This window comes from Camarhynchus parvulus, chromosome 4 (genome assembly GCF_901933205.1).
Source record: "Camarhynchus parvulus chromosome 4, STF_HiC, whole genome shotgun sequence".
Classification (NCBI taxonomy): domain Eukaryota; kingdom Metazoa; phylum Chordata; class Aves; order Passeriformes; family Thraupidae; genus Camarhynchus; species Camarhynchus parvulus.
The window spans coordinates 56383606-56411051 of record NC_044574.1 but is presented as its reverse complement, the minus strand read 5'-3'; the positions used below and the strand labels follow the sequence as shown (position 1 = coordinate 56411051).

At 39.7% G+C, this 27446-nt stretch overlaps 1 protein-coding gene across 10 annotated transcripts in view; it reads right to left on the bottom strand.

The window, feature by feature from the left end:
- MAPK10 (mitogen-activated protein kinase 10) overlaps positions 1 to 27446 on the bottom strand; it is a 145299-nt gene that overhangs the window by 31954 nt on the left and 85899 nt on the right. For 9 of the 10 annotated variants that reach the window (XM_030946858.1, XM_030946860.1, XM_030946867.1 and 6 more), the window contains 5 exons: positions 21422 to 21551; positions 19470 to 19528; positions 18579 to 18717; positions 17469 to 17634; positions 14174 to 14245 (listed from right to left, as the gene is read on the bottom strand). In XM_030946858.1, the coding sequence (XP_030802718.1) occupies positions 14174 to 14245; positions 17469 to 17634; positions 18579 to 18717; positions 19470 to 19528; positions 21422 to 21551 (566 nt within the window). Of the gene's footprint in view, positions 1 to 4423; positions 4496 to 14173; positions 14246 to 17468; positions 17635 to 18578; positions 18718 to 19469; positions 19529 to 21421; positions 21552 to 27446 lie in introns of all 10 variants that reach the window. The other variant, XM_030946868.1, reaches the window with a different exon arrangement.

Below are 27446 nucleotides of genomic sequence, written 5' to 3'. Positions count from 1 at the left end.
TACAGCAGTGTTGGTATATGGAACCTAGACAAAGTTATTAGGCAAAATATGTATATTGAAAAGTTTTCTCAGGAACTACAGTAATTTTTCTGCTCTGTATTTCATCAGCAATGCAGATCAATTTGATGTGAAGTTTGTAAGTAAATTAACTCTATGCCTGGAAAGAATCTGTCAAAAGGTGAAACTATTGTTTCAGAACATGAGTCTTGAAAAACAGTTTTGTTTTTGTTGAAATGAAATGGCCAGAAGTGTGGATTTTAAAACAGAGGTCCTTCAAGAGTATTGATGACTTACATGTTTTTCTGTCTATTTTCTTCACCTCACAGTTCTGATCATGTTCTTCACTTTCTGAGCACTGAGCCTCGGCTCAACTCCTTCTCAGCTGATGGAGTTTCAACTCTGTGAGAATCTTTAATGATGCTGGTTATCTTCTGAAATTCAGCTATCCTTCCTGAGCTCAAAAAGGCCCTGTTTATCTCCTGAATTCCACAATATGGCTTTGAAGCTCTGCCCAGCATTTTTTCAGCAGTTCAGCTGAAGTATAAGCTCATCAAATCTGTTGATGGCTGGAGAACTTCCTCTACAAACACATCTGCTGCTGCACCTGGCACTGGCTGAAGATTTCAAGAGCTCTGATATGACTGATACCTAATAACTTCAGGGAGAAATTTAGTCATAGAACTGTTTAGGTTGGAAAAGACCCTTAGGATCATTGAGCTCAGCTGTTAGCCCAGCACTGACAAGACACCACTAAAGTCCACTGAAGGCTGCCTGGGCTGCAGCGATCCTGCACTGGTGGAGTTTGCAGTCCTGAGGAATATGGGTCAGGTGAGGAGTAAAGTCAGGACCCTGAATTTTTGGAAAGCAAATTTCCAGCTGTTTAAGGAGTCTGGAACAATAGGACACTGTGGGAAGCTGCCCTCAGGGACAGGGAGCAGAACAGAGCTGGCATGTATTCAAGGACAATTTCCACAGAGCACAAGAGCCAGAAATCCCCTTATTCTCCAATACAACATGCATGGCAGGATTGCAGCTGTAGAATAAGGTAGAATAAGGCTGCATAAGCTTGTGCAGACATATACTAAGAGCAGCTGACATCACATCTCTCTACTCAATATATACTTGTTTGCCTGAGCTTGTCCAAGTAGAGGATTTAAAGGCACATTCATCCTTGTCTGCCCAAAATGCCTGCAGTGGCTAAAAAAAAATGTGTAACTACACTTTCATAGCTCACCAGAGGGCTAAGGCACCTCCTTCACACCTCCAGATCATCCATGCAGCAATGAGAAAAGGTTAACAGACTCCCTCATACAAAATCTTAAGGAGACCACGTGGAACAAGAGTCAGACTCAGGTACAGCCAGCTTATTCCATTGTTCCTGAGGCAGCACAACACACCAAGTCCTTGCTCAGGGCTCAATTAGGTGCAAGCTTCATGCTGATTGCTTTTTGAAAGCAGAACTACTGCTGCCAACATTGAAATGAAGTTTTTATATGAAATTTAAAAAATAAAAAGGAAAAAAAGAAAAAGCTATAGCACACGAATTAAGTGCATCACACGCATACACCAAAAATGGTGGAGAGATAGTAAAATTTTGAGGATCAATAAAGACCATGAGGATTTTGGACACAGCAAATCATTCTTCCCAACTGGGAGTTTAAAAGAGAATAGAAGTGGGTTCTGTTCTCAGCTTCACCCCAGTGATTTCAGTGAATTCAGATGGATTACAGGAGTGGGACAAAGCAGCCTAGCAAAGTACTCCACTCTGCACTTACTCAGAGGCATTTTCTGCTTTTCTGCTCCTGAATTTTGCTACTGAAATTTTTAAAGTTAGCTGAATGGACTATTTAATTGTGTAAACTGTAACAGCATCAAATGACCTGCATTCCTTATCCACTGGAAAATGGCAAAGAGTAAATTTTGCAGTCAAATATATGACTGACAGTGCATTTCTCATGAATATTCAATCTTTTAGCTTCAAAACTGCTTTTCATGGTTATTTATGCATAAAAATTGACACAAATTAGTATTAAATACTGTTCAAAACACAGTGTGGATGTGAAATGAAACACTGCCTGTTAAGAAAAAATTGCTGATAGCAGATTCTGGTGCACTGCCAGGCTTAACCCATTTTATGTCAAAGAGGAAACTTCTTTAAAGAAACGGATGTTTAATTACTCTTGCTCCTGCACTTAAACACATCCTTAAGTACGCTGCCCTCAAGCTCTGAGGGCTTAGAGTCCCTGCTGATGGAATTATCCAGCTGCCCAACTCCATCACTCCTCAGAAGAAATAATCTTTTTTACAGCAATGCTAAGCATTTTCTGTGCAGGTTTAAGGCAGAGGATGGCACGAGGTCATGGATCTCAGCAGGCTGGGTTGGAGCTTGCAGCATCCCAACTGGTTTCCAGCTGCACAGATGGGCAGGGGAGCCAGAAGTGCTGAACCCCTGCTCATGGCTGCTCAGCAGCAGGGAAAGGGTGTGGGGGATGGATTTGGAGATGAGGTGGCTTTGAGGAGCAGCCTGAAAGAAAGTGGTGGCATCGTTCTCTGTCCATGGAATTGGCAGCCATGGAATAGCAGAAAAAAAGCAGAGAGGTACAGAAAACACAGAGCAAGTTTAGCAATGTATCATAAATGAAAATTAAGAACATGAACTCAATTACAGGCCAATCCCAAAGAAACCAGCAGCTGGTAATGACAATTTCTGTGGAGTTATTGCAATAATAGATGGCACACAATGCTTTAATTATAGAGGCTTTGTGCAAGTTCTTTTTAACAAGCGTGCAGCTGTGTCAAAGAAACCAGTTTTTGAAGTGCTATTTAAGACATATTCAATTCTTTCTGGATTTATTTCGGAATATCTTTAAATGCTAGCTTATAAAATGTAGGTCTATGAACAGAAAGCCAGTTACAACTACATCACTGAGGGATGCCTAAATGTTTGACTCCACATTGACAGGAAACAGAAGCACAGCAGATCTGGAGCCCAAACTGACGCTAATGATTCCCATTAACACACAGAAGGGAAACACTTACTTTCACATAGGTACAGGAGATGTGCTCCAGATCATACAAAGACACGAGGAAAGTGCATTGCTCATTTCAGTATGGGTATGCTCACCCAGCATTTTGGACAAAACACAAGTTAGAATCTTACTAGGCAAGGCTGTGAAAATATTAATGATATAATTACCTACTTTCATTTCTTTAATGCTCTTCAGATGATACTTTTTCCACATTTTCATCAAAATATTGAACCCTTTAAAATGTAAATGAGGTCAGAAGTGCTGAAGTGAGCTGGTAAGCGTGTGCATATACACACGCAAGTGTACATGCACACCTACTCAGAGAGAGTTACATAAAATTAATAATGCCTGGAAACTCCTCTGTCATCTAAGTACAGAATTTAAAATAGAAGGAAAACTCATACCCAGGCCATGTCCATTTCTCATATTCATGCTCCTATGGACAGTAAAAGATTGGACTTAGATCAAGCAGGTACTGATCTCAGTTATTGTTATACACAAGGAAGTGTTCCACAATCTGATAAATACTAAAGTGCTTCAACAAAGCATGGAACAAAATAAGAAATATGGCTGCCTCAGCCCTGAGTGTGGAAGGGTCTCTAAGGAAAACAAATATATTCTTAGTCTGCTTGTCCACTGATTTAGTGTAAATCACTTCTTGTTGATGCCAAGAATATATTCTGCTTTCACATAATAGTTCCATGTTCTTAAATAAAAGATGGCAGACCCAAATCCATTACAACAGTTTCCCAAGAAACATCCAGACTTCTGAGTAGTTAAATTACTACCAAGTGATGATTTTAGTCTTGGGAAGAAGTTGTGCCCACACTGAAACCATTTCCTACTTTTCTACTTTAATACCACCTGAAGAGCAACCAAACAAAGCAAATAAGCAATTCTATGAGTCTATAACAAATAAGCATTTCTATGATTTATGTCTGAGTATCACAGAGATGCAGAAATGCACGTGAAGTGCAGAACCTCTAACATCTCTCCCTGAGGTAAGCAGTGACTTGTGCCTCCCCTTTTACCACCTTTAAAAAACCCTCATTTGTGCAACACACCCTTCCCAAGCACATACCACCAAATTAATACAGAGACATTCATAACACAAAGCTGTGGTCACTGGCTGCAGAAAGCAATGCTGATGAGCTGTGTGGGATGCTGTTTTCCATCTCCTCGTGCTGTACTTACTGTGGCTTTCACCTAAGGCTTTTGCTGAGAGGCAGTAATGGTTTGGTGACATTTTGGCTTGCAGAGATTTTGCAGTGGGACTTAAGCCAGCTCTTTAGGTACAGAACAGAGGTGTGTCAGCACTAGTCTAGTGGGATGGGGCTGGAAGGGAAAGGGTTGGAAGTACCTATGGGGGCCAGAATGGCTGCTAGGAAGGATACGATCAGTGCCAGGAAACAACACAGCACCTTTAATCATTTCTCCCATGATGCACCCTACTGACCACATGTCAACTGAAAACAAAAATGAAATGAAGGTAAACAAGAAAACAGGAACAGAACAACAAACAAATGAGAAGACTTATCCAATCATGCTATAGTGCAGAGCCTGCAGATACAGAGCTGCCTCTTGCTCTTGGCGGCTGCTTTTCTGCCTGAGCACACAAGTTTCATGACAACAGAGCAAGTCTGAGAAAAATCAACTCCAACAGTTTCCTTTACCCCAGTGAGGATGAAAGACAATGCCATTAAATACAGAAACCCAACTGAGACCCGCAGCTGGCTACTGTGTCATAATAAAACTTTGTAATTAAAATTTACCAATTAATTTTGTCTTTTTCAAGTTTTCATTTGTATTCATTACCTAGGTTTATGATGCTTTGTCTTGTAAATGAATGCTGGTCTCTGTATTCAATAAGGATATGCAAATTGCTATTCCTTTATCATTCCAGCTACCAGAGATCCATGCATATTTTCACAAGCTGAACTGCCAGAAGCCGCAAAAGGAACTTGGGTCCTTGTGAAGACATATCCACTGCTGATTCAGGGTTATGAATAGAATTTTTGAGATCATTCAACTCCAACAATGCTTGCTTTAGGGCCTGTGGCTCACTTCCAGCAAATCTCAGTGAAGCCAGCAGTCCATCACAAGGATCTTGACAATCTCATAAGATTTGTATTTGCCATGATAGGAAATGGTGATTTCTAAATAGGCCAGTTGAGACACAGAAGTGCTAAGCTGCACCTTCTGCAGTGAAATTCAGAGAAAATCAGGGGCCTATTTACCTCCTGCAGGGAAGAGCAGTTCAGCTGGGTCAAACAAAGCTCACCACAATTTACACTGGACCACAAGATGAAACTGACTCCTTATATCCAGCACAGGATTAAGGTGGCATTTTCCCCCATACTGATTCCATGTAACCACATTACCTCTGCTGTCCTTGCTCTATGATAAGTCATAGGGCATGAAAGCAAGCACAGGGACAGACTGGTGTCTCAGGGCCAGGAACTGGGGAAAAAATATGAAAGCATCATGCTGCTTGGTTAAATTTACTCTTACAATTTCATATTCAGCAACAGTTTAAAGTGCATTTGACTTTGAAGGCAAATGCCCTATTTGTGGAAATCTTAACATGCCCGGGTCTAAGGTTCCCTTGTTGCTCTATTTAGCATATGAAAAGCTTCAACACTACACAATAAATAAATCAATAAACAAAAAACAAAGAACTAAAGAAAAGGCTACTTGTTCGGAAGCAATAAGCAGACCTAGAGATGCAAATTATTGCTGCTTTCATCACAAGCTAAATGGCATGCAAAATATCAGGAAAAGATAGAGCAAGCAGTTGTTTGTTCGTCTGTTATTAATTCCTTTTTCTTTTCAGAGGCTGCCTCCTGACATCACTGCTCTATGCTATGCTCCAGAGGGCACACACACAAGTTGAACTAGTGCCTTACTAAACTGCAAACCGTGTAAAATCAGAGATGATTATTCCCCTCTGTGCCTGAGGTTTGGGAAGGAAGCTCTTTGAAAATTTCCAAACCAGAAGGAGCAAAGATAAACACCTAAATATAACCAACGTCCTTCTTGACTGCTGCCTGTTTTTCACCTCCTGAGGCAATTAGAAATAAATCAAAGTGGAACCAGGATCTGGCTGCATGTTAGAAGTAGTTAGCTGGAGGTTAAGAATTTTAGCACATACAGCAGCAGCTGTCAGCAGTCCCAGTCCGGGCACTGAGACTTGTGCAGAGCTCCAGAAAGGACTGCAGAACTGAGGTCTATGCCTTGATCCTCTGCTTCATTTAGTCCAACATTAAACCAGATGTTGCAGTCCAAGTGATTTCACTCATATAAGCATCAGAAAAAACCAAGCACATGACAATCTCTTATCACCTGCATTCAGCTCCAAAGCACTGAAAATCTCCACCTGGTAAAAGTTTTTTTTTTTCAAATGTGAGTAATCACAAATGCTGGCTATGCTGCATTAACACATGGAACATCCCTAAGCTTTAATCAAGGGCAGGCTAACTTGTAGTGACAGACCTCTTCATGATTCAAGGTAAAGCTTCAGTTTAGCAACTATTTGCCTTGATGTTTTTAAGATCATGTGAAACAGTGTTAAGGAATTTAACCTACAGCTGTTCAAGACTCTCTGAAGTGGAACTGTTGGGATTTGGGTAGCCCTTGATGGGAAACCCACTCACCACTGGAATATCCAGGTCCTGGTTTACCAGGAGTAGGGGATTTTTAATGTGTTCAGAAGCTCTACAAACAATATTATTGCACACTCTGGAACACATTCTTAAATGTCTACACACACTTCAGAATATGAGTAAACTTGCCAAGGACACCAAATGCCACTCTGGCACAGCCAGCTTGAACAAGTGCTCACCAGAAACCAAATGCACGTGGCTTCCTGACCAAAGGAAAAAACCATTTTAATCATTAAAAAAACCCAGAAAATCTTCTCTGGGCCACCTCCTGGTTCTGATTCCCCACCAAACAGGTACTTCCTGACCCAAATGAGTGCTTGCTCATCCTTCTAGATTTCAGATTCCCTCCAGCAGAGATGCAGAAGGGTCACGAATTGTAGAACTACCCAAATTTGCTTCTATATGGAGAGGACCCAAGTCAACCTTTCATAGACATTTCCTTGGTAAATCTACATTCTTCTCCTGCAAAACTGCAGGCTCTCTGGGACTTCACAAAACAGTGAGAGGGAGCCCATAGGGAGAATCTGTAACTGCCCTTGCCCAAACTCCCATTGAGGTGGCTTTTCAGTCTTGCGCTCAGTAAGATCTGACTGTCATTCAATGAAAATTGTGACGTGCAAAATGAAATTCATTAAATGCAAGCCACCGGACACTCCAGAGACCAGAGATGCATGCGCACCTGAATGAGCTTTGCTATCTTTTCCAGCCTCATGGGCTGGTTCACACTTTCTTCCCAGAGCACTAGTGAGAATACCAAACATTCACATTTGTAGCAGCTCCTGTTTCAGTGATGCAGAAATCACCCCTCTGCCAGCTGAAAAGAGATGTTCACCTCCTCAAAACTAACTGAAGAAGATAATGATAGACATATTAATTAAGCAAATCATGACACCTGATTTTACTTGTGTAACTGTAGGCCAAAATATTTAGCCTACAACACTGCTTGCCAATGGCTAAGGTGCAAACTCCAGTAAAGGCAGCTGAGTATGCCTGTGATAACAGCGAGCTTCTCTCTCCAAATTCTCCTAAAATGGACAGACACCTTGCGGGGCAGGACCCCTCTTTACCTCCCTCTCTGTTTTGAGTACTTCTGCAGATCTGTACTGATGTCTGCTCTGAAGAACCATTTCTAGGCCCTTACTTGAATTTGCAGCATGAAAAATATAATAGCCTGTATGGGATGCTCTACCTTTTTTTAAAAGGTTTTTCTATTATTTCTATGCAATAAAAAAGGGCATGGTTTATAAAAATACAGGGTAGTTTTCAGTAATACGTGGGCAAAGATGCTTTTTTTCCACATGCTCCAGATACCACAGCTATAAAGACCCCAGACCTGCCAATGCCAAGGAAAGTCTGTGTTGTGTGGCACTCCCAATGACCATTGTGGAGATGGCTCAAACTCTTGAAAAGGATTAAAACCCTCCCCAAACCACCAAACCCTTATCTCCCTCAATTCTGGCTAAGTCATGGCAAACTCCCAGTTTTGTGACATTCCAATCTCCTTGCTGAGACCTTGCTGAGATACCAAAACCCTCCCCTTTGTGCTTGTATTTGTCATATGCTTGAATTTCAACATGTTTTCACAAGGGCTTGCTCAGCACAGTATCAGCTCAATCCATTAAGATTTCCTGAGAAAGTTTTTCCTTTCTAATTTGAAACAACACTTTCCACATGATGTTATGAAAACCTTTATATTTCTCAATAACAGTTATAAGATTCCTAAGTGTTTAAATAATTGCCTTAGTGACTTCTAATTTTCTTCTTGCCAAACACCATGGAATACAGGTGCTCTCCTGACAGATGCTATATGGAACCAAAAGGGAATTGCCACCATTTTACAAGGGTGAGGCTTCAAACCAACCTCTGAATTTCTGTCTTTTTTTAAACTTTCTGTGACTCAGTGGGAAGCCTGCACTGGAGAAGGCTCCTGCCTCTTAGGCTGCAGTGCCAAACAAGTGCTAAAAAATGACTGTTAAAAATGACTGAAAAAGCCATGGGAATCCTGAGCAGAAAACTCAAGAATAAGTGGAGGCACAAGGGATGACTCACACCCTTCCCTTTCTCCCATTTTCTTTTGGATATATCTATAGAAAAATACCATCATGGTAAGAGAGACCTACAGATAATCTTGCCAAGGAATGTGAAACACGCTACCTTGTGTCTAACAGACCATAGCATTGAAAATCTGTTTTGCAGATCCTGCATTCCCTAGCTTCAGGTCCTCTTTTAGCTTCTTTTACATTTTGATTTCAAAATATCTCTTCTCAGTTCTCAAAGACTATTCAAGTACTCTCGTGTTACCTCTTCCAGCAGGAAACCCACAGGTAGCCTCTTTTGCTACAACACAAACAGATCAGCAGATCATTTGTATGTTTTCATATCTGCAACAGGAATCACAGAATATGCTGAGTTGGAAGGGACCCATCAGGATCATCCAGTCCAACTCCTGGTCCTGCTCAGCACACACCAGGGGTCACACCCTGTGCCTGAGAGCTTTGTCCAAACACTCCTTCAACTCTGCTGGGTTGGTGCTGTGACCACTGCCCTGTGCTGGTGCCTAGTCATCCTCTAGGTGAAAAACTTTTTCCTGATATCCAACCTAGACCTCCCCTGATTCAGCCTCATGTGATTTTGAAGGTGTTCCAGTTCTTTATTTTGATCCTGTCCAAATACCTGCATGCTCTTGACAAAAGGCACTTCAGTACTGTTTTGTCCACATGTTCTAAATTCTCTGCTTAACTGTTCCAGTCTGTCTCAGCTCAATTTAGCACAGCTGCCATCAAGAAAAAGCTGACTAATGCCACAGAAAAAAACACCAAAACGTTTGACACCATCCAATTCTCACAGGTGCCAGAAAACTCAATTAAAACTTGCCTTGGTTGAAATTCATACAAGGCAGCAGTACATCCTGAAAACCTTTAAGGTGAGTGATGGGAAACAAGCAGTGGATCATCTTCACTGTGGCACCTGGGATCCAGTCCAAGAGCCACTCAGATGACAGACAGCATGGGGCTTTCATGCTAAGTGCAAATTACACTCTAATCTGTTGGAGTATGCATATCTAATTTAAAAAAAAAAAAGAGAAAAATGGCAACAGCCAAATAATCCTCACATCCATCCTGAGACCTCTTTGAAACAGGTCTCACCTCATATGAGAAACTTTAGGACAAATCCTGAGTCCAAAACCAAATACCCAGGGAAGAATAATTCAGGTCAACAAAATCCAAACTTAGCTGTCAATGCCATCATAGCTTAATGCAGCAGGTTAACATGAACCAGTTGATCCCACCTGGAAAGCCAGGCCAGTCACACTTAACAGTATCTTTTACATAATCCTGATGCTAGTTGGTGGTTTTCATTTTAAGACAAAGCAAGCCTTAAGAAAATACCACCCGGAACAAATAAAGCAACAGACTGCACTTAACAAAAGAAGTTTTTATTATGCTGTAGTTTAAGAAACACCCAAAAATGCCCTCAAAACACTAAAATTACACCTATTAATCAATGCAGATCAAATGCAAAAATAAATTCTGATTATGAGAGGTGGAAAGGCAGCCCTTTTCCGAAAAGACTTTCTTGATGAAAATTTTTTCTAAGGCAATAGAACACTTTCTGTCAGATGTCAGAGAGCATTTCTTAATCCTACCACTCTCAGAGACAGCTGGTGGGCAAGGGAATTTTTGAAAATCTGGCTGCAGAAAACATTAACTCTATCTGTTAACGCTGAAATCTCTCCACAATTCCTATTGGATGTTCATAATTACACAGAAGAAAGTTGGAATTTTTCTCTCTTCCTACTTTAATGGTATTTTCTCTTTTGACTGTCTAAGACTTTAAGCTACTAGCAGTAGGAATTCTGTTCTCCATATTTACAGTGGAAATTCAGGCCTAGCCAAACTTAGGACACTTGTCTATTACCACAATATATTTCTATGGCTAAATCACTGTTTTCCTTTGATCTGCTGAAGGACTCACAAGTAAAATTGCTATAGTACCATCCTCTACATGCCTCCTTTTCAGTACTGAAAAGAAATGCTCTGATCACTTTATTTTTCCCACTAAGTCATTTGTGCCTGTAGGACATCACTGTGGAACCTGGCAGCTCAGATCTTAATAAAACTGTCTCACGTGAAAGCATTCATTTTAAGTTTTCCCTTCCCTTCAAATAAAAAACCAGAAATACATTTCCAATCCTTAAATTGAAATCTTATGAGATTATGAAGATGTTATTACCTAGAGCTGAACCAGCTTTTAGGAAAGCCCTGGGGTTTTCTAACATATTTCCAATGGCATCCAAGAATTCAGGCACTTTTTAGCTGCTCACATTCTTTCCAATTTAACAAAAATGGAATTACCATCAAAGAAACACTGAGCAAGAAACTCAGAAGTGGACTACAAAAGCTTACTGGAACTTGCCAGGAATATTTTGGTTTGCAACTCCATCTGGAAATGGATTGAAAGGTGGATTTCTTCTCGAGAGGGTCTGATTTCTGACAAGGAAGTTCCCCTGGCAGTATTTTCAAATGTCTGCTCTAGCTGATAACAAGGAATGAGGACACCTGCCAGGCAATTTCCACCCAGTACTCTACAGGACACTGGAGGCTGTTCTTACTTGTCTGAAAACCAGCTGTAGTCTACCCAGATTCCAGAGCTTTCTCCTAGCAGCTTAAGAGAGAGTTTCTTGTTTATGTAGATGAGAGGTTCTGAAATTAATCCACTCCATGTTTTAATGTCCACAAAGTCTTTAAAAATGAAATTTCATTTCGAGTCAGCAGCACCTGAGTGCAGTGGTAACTCAGTGGGATGATTTAGGTGAGATCAAATTTTAAAATATTTTCTTTCTATAAAACATGGCAGCAGCTGTGAATTTTCTCTTAGATGTATACTGTGCCATACACAAATGTTCACACTTCAGACTAGAAATGAGTAAACTCATATTGATAGCAAGTGCACACAGCAGACTGTCTTCTGAATGATTAAAAAGAACTGGTATTTTTGATTTCTATACAGACTTGCCTCTTCCAGCTAGAAAACTCTCTGCTGGAAAGCCTTAAGTAGCCCAAGGGAAGTATGTAATGTGAAGTTTGCCTGCAGCTGCACAAATGCTTCTCCAGCTCTTCCTGCACCTGGGAGGGAGGGAAACTAGACCTGCTCATCAACAGCCATGGAGGGGTGGGAAATCATATGGGTCCATACACAAACCAGTCTTTTCAACACTGACAACTCATTCATGGGATCAAACTGGTTAACAAATGAGTACTGACTTGGAAATTAACGTAAAAATTTTTTTTCTTCTTATTTTCTCTTTTTTTTATTTTTTTAAACTTTCCGCTCACCTAAATAAGGCCACCTTTAAAGCATGGTAGTAATTGCAACCTGGCCCAAATTCTATTTCAGGAAACAGGATTTCCAATGATTTAAAAAGTAGGACTATCTCACAACTTACACAATGTTCGCTGCATTTGTTCAAAAATTCAGTTGTTATTTTCAACTGATGCTGAAATGTTAAAAGAATTTTTAAGATTATTTTACTGTTATCCCTGAATACAACGCTGTCATAAGAGACTGTTTCCACAGCCAGACAGAAACAAAGTAATTCTCATGTTTGAATGATTTTTTAAAAGCTACACTGCCTGAATTATATAGCATCAACATTTTTTCTAGACAGGGGCAAAAGAACATATCTCCTAATTTGTTGTGGAAAAAGGAGAGCAACCCATTAACCATGCTTCTATGCTTTTATCCTGAAACCATTCTTTGTATGAATTCCAGCTGCTTATCGACTAAAATATCAGACTTCACTCAGAAAGGATTAAATGGAAATATCCTCAGTATTTACAGCTGAACCTCGAGTGTATTATAGATAATTTAGTTTTTCATTTTTGTTGGGTTTTTTTTCTTTTTTTTCTTTTTTTTTTTTTTTTTTTTTTTTTTGTTTTGTTTTGTTTTGTTTTTTAAGAGGAAAAGAGTGCATTGTATGGTGGAAGCATTATGATGGTGTTACCACTGAAACACAGCATAACTATCACACTGAATTTCAGATCTTGGGAATGCTGGGAGCTGCTCTGCACTTTGAGGTTACAGCTGAAGGTGGGTGTGCAGCCTGCTCCTCATGCTGTAGGGACAGCTCAGCACCTTTAAGCACCTCAAAGCTACCTACTAATAAAGAAAATCACCATTTTAACCTCTCTGCCTTGTTTTGCATCCAGTAACTTTCCAGCCCCTCTTCCTATAAGACTGGAAGCAGTAAAGTGCTGCTGTCACCCCCTCAGCAAGCAGGAGGTCCCTGCTGTCCCTCCATCTCCCTGTCAGTGAAGTACAACAGCATCTTCACCAGGCCACCAAGCACAGCTCAGCTTTCAGAGGAAGTTGACAGAGCTGTGAAAACAGGACAGGCAGCACCCAACTTTGACAAACATGACAGGAATTACTCAAAAGTCAGCAAAAAAATAATTGCTTCCATGGCTACATGTCTGTGAAATCTGGGTTTTCTTCACACGAACTGCCAGTGGCTGCTGATGCCAGATTTTCATGGTGCCTTTCTGCCAACTAGCTGAAAATAAGATGCCTTTTTGTTTCCAGAAGTGAAGAGATGATATGTTGCCTCATTTTATTCTGATGGGCAAAACACACTTACTTACATTTCCAAGCCAGCACGGGCAGGTTTAGCCTGTGATAAACAGGAGGGTAAGTACATACCTCCTCTTTTGTTTTCATTTTCTAATATTGCTTTCACCACCTTGGAAGGGGTAAAAATAATATCACCCAAGACAAGAAGAACAAGATAGGAGGGAAATAAAGTTTAGTTGACAACACAGACCTCATGCAAGTAAAGGGAAGTTCATTTTAAAATCAAGAGAATCTGATTTCAGGCCAATTTGGAAACCACAGCAGAAAAACGGTTGTTTTAAACTGGGTGAGTCAAATTCTTCATTTTGTTTTAAAGAAAAATAAAAATGTTGTATTGACTCAACACTGAGCCCATACAGCATTGAGATGAATCCAAAACCATGATGCATTAGCAAGCAAAAGATTATGATGTCACCACAAATGTTATGAAGTCAATATTTCCAAAACATAAAAGCAGAAAAACAGATTTACAGGAATGAGATGGGCCAAATTAGGACTTTTTTCTTTTTTTTTCTTATTTTTCCTTTTAAGAATAGTAAATAAATCTGTCCAATTTGCCATCATAATGCTTGTTTTCTATATTGCTTATTGACATGACATAAATAGTATATAAGATGGAATGATTACAGGTTTTAGAGTAATTTAATTGACTGAAATAATTCTGTGCATCTGTTTTTCATTTTCAATTTTGCGCATATCAGTAGTGTGCTATTTTTATTTAGCCGTACCTCTGAGATTCAACTTTCTGCTTCTATCTTTACGCTCCTGGTATAGTCATTTTATGGTAAGAGGGATGGGGTGGAGGAGAGGAACAAATAATAGGTGAAGCTGCAGCAAATGGCACAAGGATACAGTCCCTTCCTGGAAAGAGGATTTTGTGGCGAACCATTTCTCCCATAATGCATCCCACAGACCATATATCCACTAGAACAGCAGAGACAGGGAAGTGAAGAAGGAGGGAAAAAAAAGCAAAGTTAACTACAACATTTCACTCCTAAAGGAGGGGAAAAAGGTTGATCAGCACAGTACAGTTTGTTTTGTGGTTTTGTTGGGTTTCTTTTTCATGTCTCACCAAAAGCTAAAATAAGTAACTAAACAAATAAATGCTGTGTCAGTCAGCTCAACAGCAGTTAGTAACAACAGTGGAAAAAGTTTAAAATCAACATTTTGGGTAAAGGTCCAGAGCTAGCAAGTAAAGATCAAGTAACAACTGCACAGACCCATGGTATACACTGAATTTATGGCTAAAAACTCACTCCTTTTTTTTTTAGGAAAAAACCAAAACAACCAGATAATGATAATCTGAATAAATCCTACTTGCAGAGCTTCTAGGCTTTGTTCTTCAGCACTGTCTCTCTGTAGCAGCTGACAAGAGGCTCCAAATGGAACTGCTCATACAAGTAAAAGCCATATGGAAAAATACCACCCTTAAAGGTTATTTAAAACTCGTCTTTCAGGATCTATACCTATATCCTCTCTGTAGGTACCTATCACAGAGCATGACCTGAGTGGACTCTGTTTTGTACTGTGTAAGCACTCAAAATAAATGCTAAAACAAAAGCTCCAAAGGACAAATATCAACAAGACTAAGAACATTTCCTATTTCCAATCCTGCCTTCAGCTTTTAGATGAAATATGCACAGTTACCTTATCTGCTTGACTTTGATAGGGTTTTTTTTCCCTTTAAGTCTTTAAAGAAAAAATGCTGGCTAGATAGCTACACAGTATTCACAGAAAAAAAAAAAAAAAAAAAAAAGAAAAACCCTGTCTTCCATGTGAAGAGGAAAAAACTGCTTTGAAATTATTTAAAAGACTATGTTGTTTCTGAGCCTGAAATCCTCATTTTTCTGGTTATGTTTGACCTACACAACCAATTTTTCTCCTCTTTTTCTTCTCCTTTCTTAACCTTCAAAAGCAATCCAAAACAAACCAAAGAAACAAACAAACAACTCATTTCTTGGTGAAAAAAATAAAGGTGAAATGTTCCATTTGGGAAAAGGAGGGTACAGGTATCAGGGGCATGGGACAGCAAAAGCATGCCAGAGGCAGAGGCAGAGTTTTCTTCCTAGTGACAGTTTTAGGACCTTCCATAGAAGTGCAGCAAACTGGTGATAATTATGCATCTTTAGCCAACCAAGTGCAGAAAGAAAATGAAAGCAGTGAACAGTCTTTATACAGGCAGTGTACATAGTCAGAGGGGAAAAAAGTTGGGGAGCTTCAGTAATGTGGCAGCATAGGCCGGAGCAGGGAAGCAAAGAACAACCCTTTCTGTTGACTTCCTTGGGAGCTGGGTCAGAGCCTCCAAGCAGAGTGGCTCCTCTGACAGCTGAGCTTCATTTTCAAACTTTTTGTTTTCTTCCTCTCTTTATTTTGGCTTTGTCCAAGTAAGACAAGATCATTCATCCTAAGCCAGATTCATTGCCCAGGGAAGTCAAAGGAAGTCTCTGTGTTAACCTCAATGGGCATTTGATCAGGACCCTTGGATGTGGCAAACATTAGAACTTTCCCAGCTGTGTCACAAAAGTGTGTCTAACTTTTTCTTGGTGCAGTTTTAATCATGTGAAAAGCAAATGCTCTCTCTGTCCTTTCATGGACAACAACAATAATCCTAATCATCTAGTAAATGTCTGGAGGGAAAAACATCCAACAAAAGAATTCATTTGACAATAGAAGAACTCTGGATATTGACTAAAGAACTATCTAAAGAGTGCTAGCTCAAATTTCTAATGGCAGTTAGCAAAAATTTCAAACAAAATACTTTAAGGAATATCATTACTTTCAGAAATTATTCTCTAAGCTAAGAATCTGCATAATAATAATTAATATAATATAATATAATATAATATAATATAATATAATATAATATAATATAATATAATATAATATAATATAATATAATATAATATAATATAATATAATATAATAATAATTTATCTACTTTTTTGACTTTTGTATTAAAATTTATACTTGAAACTCATAAAAATTACAAATAATTCATACAGGGACTTGCTAATTTCAGAAGAGTTTGTATGATTATATTTTTAGTAGTGCTGAAGTCATGGAATTGGCTCCCAAAATCAGTTTCACTGCCCTTTACAGGATGCAGTTAGCTGTTAGGAAAAGTTCTTCTGCCGGTTAGCTAACCTCCTCAACATAAATTAAGTAGGACACTTCTAATAAATTCCTGGTCTTGTCACATTTGCTGTATTTGCCATCAAAAAGTCTCCTCAAACAGACAAATTATACCTTTGACAGTAAAATCTGAGCCATAGACTATTCTTTCATTTCCTGCCTGGTCTACCTGGCACTCAGATGCAATTCTCAGTTTTGCTACAAAATGAGAACAACTTAAAAAGTTTTCCCTTCATCTTCTGCAAAATCTGAGTTTTTCCTTATCTTCTTCTCTATAGCAAGCACCTCCACCTGCTTTTCACAATATTTCCAAGGACCAAGATCTCTCTCAGACTATTCAGAGGAATATCCTATTTACTTCTAGGGAGATTACATACAAATTATATGTTTTCTTTCATTTTTTTTAGTTTCAGTTTTTCCTCTTCTCTGCAATTCTACTTGTCATTTAAAAAAACTGAATTCATACTGCAAAATTTATACCTAGATCTTGACAAGATGAAACCTGTCAGCAAAACCTGGGACTTTGTTAAATTTATCATGAAGAGGGAATTAATTCCTGAAATTCAGATCTAGCTCCGGATTTACAGAAATGCTGGAAGGGCCAGGATTTTCTATTTCAGCTTGTACTTCTTGTTCCTTCAAACAATTCAGGGATTCAGACTCAAATTTAGAACACGTCACTCGTTCAGCAATTCCAGTGGTTCCCACATTATTTCACGGCCACAGAAGGCAAAAATGAAAGCTCTGGTCAAAATGAGTTTGTAGTTGTAACTTCAAACGTAACTAAGAATAAGTTTCCTGTTACTCTGCCATCCCACACTGATAAATTCACCAGCAGTGCATCCCAAATACATTCTGCAGCTGCAGTTCACAACAGTGAGGAACTGCTCTAACTCCAGGTGTCATTTCCCACCATTTCCCACTACATTTCCTGTCCCTCCTTTGGGTCCCCCTTACAGTGGTGAAGCAGAGCTTGCCCTTGAGGGGGCCTGGCGCAGTGGCACTGCAGCCCTACCGTTCTCCTTGTAGCCCATTCCCAGGATGACCTCCGGTGCTCTGTAGTAACGTGTCACCACATAGGGGGTCATCATGAAGCTAGTGCCTGCAGTCCTGGCCAGTCCAAAATCCAGAATCTTCAACGTGCAGTCAGATTTTACTACAATGTTACTTGGTTTTAAATCCTGCAAAAGACAGTGAAAAAACCATGTGACTTTATAAAGCCAGGCACAGCTATGATACCGACTGATACTTAAGGTCACCCTTCAAATGCTCTTTCCCTCTTCTGACCCAGTTGCTATCAGAAATACTTGTAAATATCCAGCAAACCCTTGCTGTTGTTTCTGTAGCAAACTGTTCTGGAAGTTGTTCTACGTCAGCATACTGGGCTTTACCTGGATAACAGGAGCCTACTGGCATTAAATTAATTGTATTTACTAGGATTAGTATCCAAGTGCTGTTTTGATTAGATTATTTTCTCTTAATGCTGTGAACCTGATAGAGACAGTCCAACTGCATGTGTAGAGATATCTTAATGCTTCATTTATAATAATTCAACTCATCCTTTGCTAGATGACTCTCTGGCAGCCAAATCTATAAGCCTCTGCTAAACACATGAAATGCCAAGAAAGGAGAACTTTGTAGAAGAACATCCACTTTGTAACCCACTTTATCAGCCTTTCTTTTGTTTAGGGAATTTTTTTTAATGTGGAAATCCCAAATTAGTGAAAGCACTTTTCAATAAAGAAGTTAAGTCAGGGTATTTGCAATCCATTGAGAATTCCCTCCTGCTCACAGTGACATGACCTGATCCCCCCTGCTCTTGACTATCACACATCCACAGCCAGGTACCACATCCTTACCAGACACAGCACTGATGTGGAAAAAGCAAAATGAGAGGATGCATTGCATATAGACTCAGCAGTCTTTTCATTTGCTTCAGCACATGTAAAAGATGGCAAATGCCAATTCCATATCCCCTGACCTCTGACTGTGGCTTTTATGTCTTTTATCCATTGCACTGGGACACAGGGCTTTGATCCCCAATACACAAGAGATCCAAATGGCATTTAAAGTCTTCATGATCATTTCATATGCTGCCTTAACTTTTAAGCCAAAGGCCCCTTACCCTGTGAATAATCCCTGCAGAGTGAAGATGCTTGATTCCACAGAGCATTTGGTACAGAAGGTAAGACATTCGCTCATGGTCCAGCTCCATCTGAATGACCTGGCACAGGTTGGCATCCATTAATTCCATTACCAGGTAGCTGAATGGAAAAGCAAAGCCACAGGGTTATTTTTTTGTGTTGAAGGCAAATCACAGCCTCATCTCAAATAAGAAACAATGCATTTTCTTGCTTTAAAACTCACTTTATTTCTGAGGACTGGGAGTAACACAGCTGGAGACTGGGCCCACTAACCACAGCACCATGGTGGTGTTTGTATCTCACTGCTGAGACACCACTCTTTCAGCACACCAGGAAAACTGGTGGATTATTTGCCCTTTCTTGGTGTATTCCCCACGACAGAGACCATACCCTACATGGCCAATCAGCACCACACAGAAAGGCACTAAACCCAAAAGGCCCACAAGCACCAGATGATGTAACTGCTTGGCCATTGATCACAGCAAGGATGGCTACCAGAGTACACATAGGAATCTGAGTGAAACAGAGGTGTCTGAGAGGGCAACATATGCATCTCCATGCAAAATGCCTTCAATGCCTAGTGGTTGTCCAGCAGGGCAAGGTTCCAACAGAGGTGCTGATTTTCTTCTACACCTACCCTAGTTCCCCAGGCAAATAACATTACACAACAACAAATACGAAACTGGTGGTTTTCACCTTAAATTATCAAAAGAGCTCCCAGTATGGGAATTCCGAATATTTTTCTACCCACTAGACTCACACTATCTTTTTTAGAGGGGGCTACAACCTTTGTATTTTGCTGAGGTAAAGGTACACCATAATGCCCCACAAATCCCTAAGGCTTTAGTTTAATTTCTGCCCCTGTTACTTACACATCCTGGAACTCCTCCAGAGATTTCTGTGGTGTGAAGACATTTAATAAACTTATAATCTGAAAAGCAAAGTAAGACAAAAGAGTAAAAATAAATTATATGCATAATCAGTTGAATATGTTTTGAACTATGTAAAGAATAAACTGTTTTTTCACTGCTCTATTTATATTAACACTTCTCAATGTATGGATCAGTAAAAATGCAGCAGCATTCAAAATAAAATACCACAGATCTCTCAGATTTCTTTTAGGTGCACTTGAAATCATCTGAAAGAAGGATAACCAGTGACAAAACAAAGTGCTAAGGGGGAGACACTCCTCACAATTTTGAAGTTGCAGGTTCAAAGACCAACCTCAGCTCAATCTAGCATAGCAGTCTCTGTGCTACAGCCAGAAGTTTCTTATTTATGAGGAATGCTAATTTGAGGGGGCAAATAACCAAGGACCATCTTATCAAACAGTAGTCCTTCCTTCTCTCTGACATGGCCTCAATGCCTTTGAGGGCACACACATGCACATGCTGGCTGACACAAATTCCATTGTGAAAAGTACAACTTTTCAGTAGAAGCACTTAGAAACAGAGACATCCTGAGCAAAGGCACCTTGCATAGTTCAACTCCTTTTCTCCTTTCTCTTGTTCGGTTAGCATTTTTGTTTGGTTTATTTTAAACAGGCTGGGCTTCTGAAAGACACTGGTAAAAATATGTGAAAAAGAATAGAGGGAATAATGTGACCCCACAGATCTGTATTTCCCCTGTTTTCCCTCAGTAATAGAGGGAAGCAGGTAACAGAGGTAGATGACACCAGCACTGCTGCCATGAAGGCAACATCTGAATGTCTCCCTTCCTACTCCATCACCTCTTTACGTTTTCTAACAGACATTGTTCAACATTCTTTCTCTTTACTCCACATATTTTGACTGAATCTTACCTCTGCAAATGTACCTTTACAATCCTCTCCTTCCTTTGCACTTCTCTGTACAGACAGATTAAAGCTCTGACCCAACCCAACCCAGCTCTGACTCTGACCCTGCTGTTAGAAGCTGTCATGCACCATGTTTAAAATTATGTATTTAGAATTAGTGACACTCCTGCTGCCCCTCTGCTCTCTCCAGACCATTAAAAAACTTCTCACTCATCCCTGCATTTTCAAATCCTCATGCATTGGGCTGGCTGAGGGTAGCTTCCATCAAGTCAACTGGGAAGAGACAGGAACAGTCCTGATCAACACAATGGGAATGTAAGGATAAATCACTGCCCAGAAGTGAGGCAGAGACACTGTAGTGTCGAGTCCTGCAATTTGCCATTTTAGGGTCAGTCCTTCCTCTTTCCATGTGAACATGTGATTGAGAACAAGTGTAAAATCTCACCTTCCATCACATTGTTTTAAGCTCATTTATGCTTTGCATAAGGAGAAAGAGTCATTGCAAGATCTGAGGGACAAGTAAACACTGCAAACTGAAAAAATCTATCCTAATGAAAAGGAAGGGGCATATAGATATGGCAGCAGGAAATCTAGGAGGTGGAGGAAAATTAAATCCCTGGGACATCCCTTTACAATGCAGTGTGGCAATCCTACATATTTCACTACAAAAAAGCAGGTGATAGAGTGTCAGGCAGATAGTTCTAACAGATAATGGTTAAAATTAGCATGCAGCCCTGGAATAACACTCCTGGTGCAGCACAGGAATATTTTCATTCATTATGGATACTAAATGATATAGAATAGATAGCACAAGAAGCAGAAAAGTCTAGAAAAATCCCAATTTGGCAGAGCCTTTAAATAAGCACATGGAATACCCTCAGTTTCTCCTGCGGGCATGTAGTACCAGACAGTGTGTAGCCCTTGAGCATAATTTACTTGTGATTTCTTCCATTTAAAAGAGGAACCCAACGAAACAACTTCGTTTCTAACACAGCAATGCACCTACCATTTCTCCTGCTGAACACTTACATTTTTATGATTCACACACTTCATGAGGACCAGCTCCCTGTAAGCTCTCTTGGCATGAGTTTGGTTCTGAAATGGTCTGCTGAGTTTCTTAATGGCCACATTTCTGTCAAGGACGGCATCATATGCAGCACTGTAGTGATGACAAACACAGGGGTTATGCATCTTAGAGGGTATCCAGTACTTCTCATGGCAAATTCCTGAACCTCAAGTCCACCTTTTCCTTTGGTTTTTCCACTGAGAAAAATACTGGGACAAAAGAATAAGAGAGTTTCTAGTAAAAAAAAAAAAAAAAGTAAGAGATCAATAGTAAATGTAGCACCATATCAGCAGAAGACAGCCTACACCACCACTTCTGAACTCCAACTCCATTGGAAATTAACACTTATTTTCAAGGGGTGGGGGAAAAAATTAAGCAACTTCAGATAAAAATACAATAAAAACTGGATGAGAAGGAAGTTGTTTCAGAAAGCAACTGTCTCTGCATGGCTACAGCAGAAAAGGGTTTTGCTTTTTCTGTCTCAGTTAAGAACACTTTCATAACATGGCTCAACAACCAAGTGCCCACTTACCCCAAATGAATTTTGTGTTTTCCTTATGATATTTCTAATGGAGTCAAGTTATTTAGTCATTCTTTGAGACCATATCATTCAATTCCAATAACATACCTAGAAACAGAACCATTTCACAAGGATTTTTACTGATTCCTGGTAACAAAAATATTTGTTACGTATGCACAGTTACAACTTTTGAAAATGAAGAAATACATTGTTTGAGAAGTGAACTTTTAAAGCTGGGGCCCCAAAATGCTCCTTAAACTTGTATGTGTTTTTCACAACCTTCAGCTATTTTTATAAATGTTACTTACGTATTTGAAACACTTATTTTGCTGGTTCAAATCTGACTACATAATTTCTGGCTTCTAAATACCATAAAGGACACTAAGTTCTAGAAGCATTCCCAAATGGACAGCAATCTCAGACCCTCTTCCTGATTTTTCCTTTTACCAAGAAAGAGGAATGGCATGACACAAGTTTTCTGCTAGTCCATGAAAAGCAACAGTGTAATTCCCAAGGAGATAAATCAACCAAAACACTCATTGTTCTAAAAATTGCTTTCCTAAGCATGAAGTAAATATTCGGAATCCTGCAAATTTTCTTCTCATTAACCCTTGCTTACTTCAGACACTCAGTGAGAGAGGCTAACTAACCAATTTGAGCTGAAGCATGCAAGTATCAGAAGCTTAGTCACAAAGCCAACAAAAATGTACAGCTGTTCCAAACAGGTAAGAAACTGTTGGGAATGTTTGTCTGGGAAACCACACAAGAAGAGAAGGATCAGAAATACTGAATTTCCACTACATCTGCATAAATAACACACCAAATGCATCCCACAAATTAGAACAAAGGTGATGAGAAGTTTGGCAAAGATTACTTTTAGGACTTATTTAGGAAGTCTCTTGAGAGTGGGCCTAGGGAAGTGATCTTTCCACAGCCACATCTGGAGTTCTGGGTGGTACTCCAGGCTCCCCAGTATGGGAAAGATAAAGACTGGAGCACTTCCACTGATGACCTATGAAGTTTATTAGGGACTGGAACATCTGTCATACAGGGAGCAGCTCGGTGAGCTGGAGAAGCTTAGCCTGGAGAAGGCTTAGGGTGGATCTTATCAATTTTCCTAAGTATCTGCCCGGAGGAGTAAAGAAGATGGAGCCAGACTCTTCCAATGGTCCTGGGCAATCTGCTTTAGTTGACTCTGCTTTGAGCAGCTGGGTTGGATCAGGTGTCCAATATCATCCATTCTGTCAGTTGGTAACAATTCTTTATTCTCCTATTCATGAATAAGGCATGTAACTTCCATGACCCAGCTAGTCACACGCACAAACAAAAATACTGCACTCACCAGTTAAACCATACAAGCAGCAGCTTAGGTGACAAGGCTATCAGAGATCCAGCCTGACTTGATTTCTCTCTAGCCACAGAATTTCACTCAACTAAACCTTGTGTTAGGAGGAACATGACATGTGATTTACAGCCTGACAGTATGTAGCAGAAAGCAAACCTCCTGTAGGAGCTGTCAGAACTGTGTCTCTCATTCTGAGGTAGTTCAGCCAAAACAGGGCATCCTAAAGGCAACAGCTAAAATACCCTTTAGTTCCATTAAGAAAGCATTGAACAAATAGGATGCAAAGCCCAAAGATTTAAATATACAGGATCTTTCAACAGTTAAATATTCTGTCCCTATTGTTCATGGACATATACTGCAAATATACTCCAGCAGACAAATCTCTCAGCTAATCCATATTACTTGATCACCCAACTTCTTTTAGGATGAAAAGCCTATATAAGACTCATCTGAGCTGAGTAAGAGTACTGTGAATCATTTTAATAACCTTTTTTCATATTTTAATCTCACTAGATACATCATAAAATTACTGACTAGGAGTTAGAAAACAACAAAAGTTTGAGCAAACATTTTCTTCAGCTTCTGATCTCTGCTTTTCTGAATTTTCTCTCACTGTCAAAGCAACAGACAAAACAATCAATCTAAAATCAGAAAACCAAAGGCTTCTTAAGCAGTTGGCTTTTATGATCAATTCCTGCCCCTTTGTATACCATGGAAGAACTAAAGTTCCTAATCCTTTGTAGAGGATATTTACTTTGAGACACAAGGATGTTGACTGCAATTCTATCATGGTCTTCTGTCAAATGGAAGGTGCCCAACTACTTGAAGAAGTCATTACATAAATTCATTGCCCTGGGTAAATCCAGAGCCCTGATGGGTTTTTTCTGTGCTCACCAGAAAGAAGCTTTGGTTTGCAGCCAGCCAACTCTGCACTTCACTACACTGAAACTACAGACACCAGATGTAGGTCCTCTCTCTGCTGCTTGCTACACAAAATCCTTACCTTGGAACACCGAGGTTAGTACTGATGATAAGCCTCCCTAAGACAAACTTCAGTCACTGGCAGAAGAGTGGCTCTATAAACACTTGGCTCCAGGGATCAGGAATAAGAGAGAGAGTAATGAGTGTCTGTGAACTCTGGTGAAAAGGCTGAGTGTGAAAGTCACTCTAAATCTCAAATAAGAGACTGGACTTGCATCTAAAAGAGTTTCTCTGGAAACTCTATCATAACACCTCTTGCTCAACTGTGAATTTATTTTTTAATTTTACAGTTTCTTGATTTTATAGCAGACTCTAAATTACCCCTGGTCTTGTAATAAAATGATAACTTTACTGCAACATGAGCTCAGAAAAATCCTCAGAGTTTACTACCATGTCTCTGGCAGCTGTACAGACAGAAAAGGCAGTAAATAAACTCTTTCCCCATAAATCCTCTTTACAGTTAGCTTGACATGGTAAATGTTAGTGCTAAAAATGCCTTTTAAAACGGTAAATAATTTGAAACAAACCTATTTAGCAGAGATAAAAAAATTTAGTGAATATAAAGTTGTGACTACCAAGAGATATATGTAATCACAGTTATTTAACAAGGCTGTTTTGCTGACTTTGGCAGGAAAAAAATGAAACTCCTCCTAGTCAGATTTTCACAAACCCAGGTTATCATTTACCATAATATTCTGTGTGACCTCAGACTATGATGATCAATGAGAAATGATCTGTTGTCAGGCACTTGGAGGACCAGGCATTCATTTTTATACCTATTTTGAAAAGAAATGGAAAGCATTCTAGTTTCATGTCCAAGTTTCTATTTCAATAGACACTTACCAAATAAACACTTAAATTTATTCCTCCCATCTTCTCATCAACAGGAAAACTTAACATTCATGAATTCCATTATAGTCTACCCACCAGAAAAGACTGTTAAACCTACAGAAAATTTTTTAAAGCCAACTCTTAGAGATGGGTTCTTAGGATAATAAAGGATAACCTGAAAATCACATTTAATAAGAATGCTAATGATGGTTCATCCTCAACCACCAATCACCACCAATATATGGAGTGGAGCACCTTCCCTAGAAAGGCTCAGATACACATCTAAATGTATATGCACAGAGAGATAAAAAAGAAAATCATAGATGGATGCATATATTAATCCTTACCACAGCAATTTCTCTGTGGCAATTTCAAAGCCCTTGGTTTCAGATAACTATAATTATTGCAGTTTCTGAAGAAGTAATTCATAGGAATGACAAGAATAAAATCTTTTCTTGCATCAAGCAAAATTTCTGTAGATGTGGTTTATGATGTTTTAACCATAAAATGTTTCAAGTGCTTTACATTCTCTCTACTTGCAGTCTCCTTTCAGCTAAGTACTCCAACAAAAACGAGCGAAAATGTTATTTTGCTTCAAGCAGACTTTTCTAAGTTTGTTGTGGCAGGAATTTTTTGGTGGGTTTGGTTTGTTTACTCCTTACAGTGCCCTCATGTATCAGTTCAAATTTTAGAATGAAATTAGACTTTCTCATTCTTAACTTGTTTTTTCTCCTCTTGATATATAACTTCTGAGTTTCTAAAGGCAGACATTCATACAAACAGTTCATATTCTGCTCTTCAATAATTACTTTTAACCAGAAAAAAGTTATTAGAGTGAAAACTCTCCAGAAACTATATTTAAATATAGTGAATGTTTTCCATTAAACTAGTGGAAAAATAAAAGAATTCCATACATGCACCAGGGTGCAGAAAGCTTGCCCCAAGCAGTACAAGTCAAAGGCCACTGTAACAAAAAGCCTTCAGATGTCCCTATTAGATTTAGAAGCAACTTTGTGCTGAAAAAAAAAAAATCCAGTATGACTGTAATGAAGAGTTGCAGACCTCTTGTCAGGAATGGCTACTATACTCTCTGGATCAGCTCTATTCCCTCTGAAAATGCAGAAAAATTCAGACAATATTCAGAGCTGATGCTAAAGAAGACCAATACAGTCTCACAATGGATGACTGCTGCACTTTTCTTATTGCCAGTTATGGTTCCAGCCTGCTTTTTTGTGTGTTTCCATCAGCTCACAGCTTCTTGCAAGCCAGTGGAAGCAGCTAGATTAGAAAATATAACCAAGCTGCCTCCCCAGCTGCTACACAAGTCATCAATTTTTTACTATCACCAGATTCCAGTTTCACAGAATAAATAAATCAGTTGCCAAGGTTTTCCATTAGGTTCCTCATCCCTGCAGAGATTATTGATTGGGCTCAAAGTGTTCCTTTCTGCATTGCAGATGCAATGTGCATGTGAAACATGCATGTGAAACGTGATCTATTATCTTGTGTTGGAATGAAGTAACATGAGAGAGGACTGAAGTGCCTGTATTTTTTGGGATTATCATCCCAGTCCTTGAATGTAAATTCAGTATTGCTGTCAAGATTAATAGTGAATTCTGTAGTGCTTAAACTTCAAAGATGTGCCACAAAACCAGGAGAATTTTAAGAAAGAAGTTCAAAGTATGTGGCTCTATTTTTACATTTCAGCATTTTATCAGGAAAGACAGCTGGGCTCACTCATCCCCTCCTTCATCCTGCTTTGGATGCAGCCCAGGATGTTTTGGCTTTCTGGGCTGCCAGTGCCTATGGCTGGGTCATGTCCTTCAGGGCAGGGCTGCTCTGGATGTGTTCATCCCCAGCCTGTGCTGATCCTGGGGTTGCCCCAACCCAGGTGCAGCATCTTGTACTTGGTCTTGTTAAAGGTCATAACCCTGCAAATTTGCTGAGATGCACTTAATCTCTTTGGCTGTGATTAATGAAGATATTAAACAACCCTGGTCCCAGTATGGACCTCTAAGGGGCACCACTTCTCACTGATGTCCATCAGGACTCTGACCTGTTGACCGCAACCCTCTGGATGCACACGTTCTCCCCTCAAATCCACCTCTTGCCATTTTAGAGAGAGGGATGCTACAGGGGACTCTGTCAAAGGCTTCACAGAGGTCCAGATAAATGACATGTGAAACACTTCCCCTGCCCACTGATGGAGTCACTCCATCACAGAAGGGCACGGGGTCAGTCAGGCAGGACTTGCCCTTGGTGAAGCCATGCTGGCTGTCCTGAGTAACCTCCATGTCCTCCCTGTGCCTTA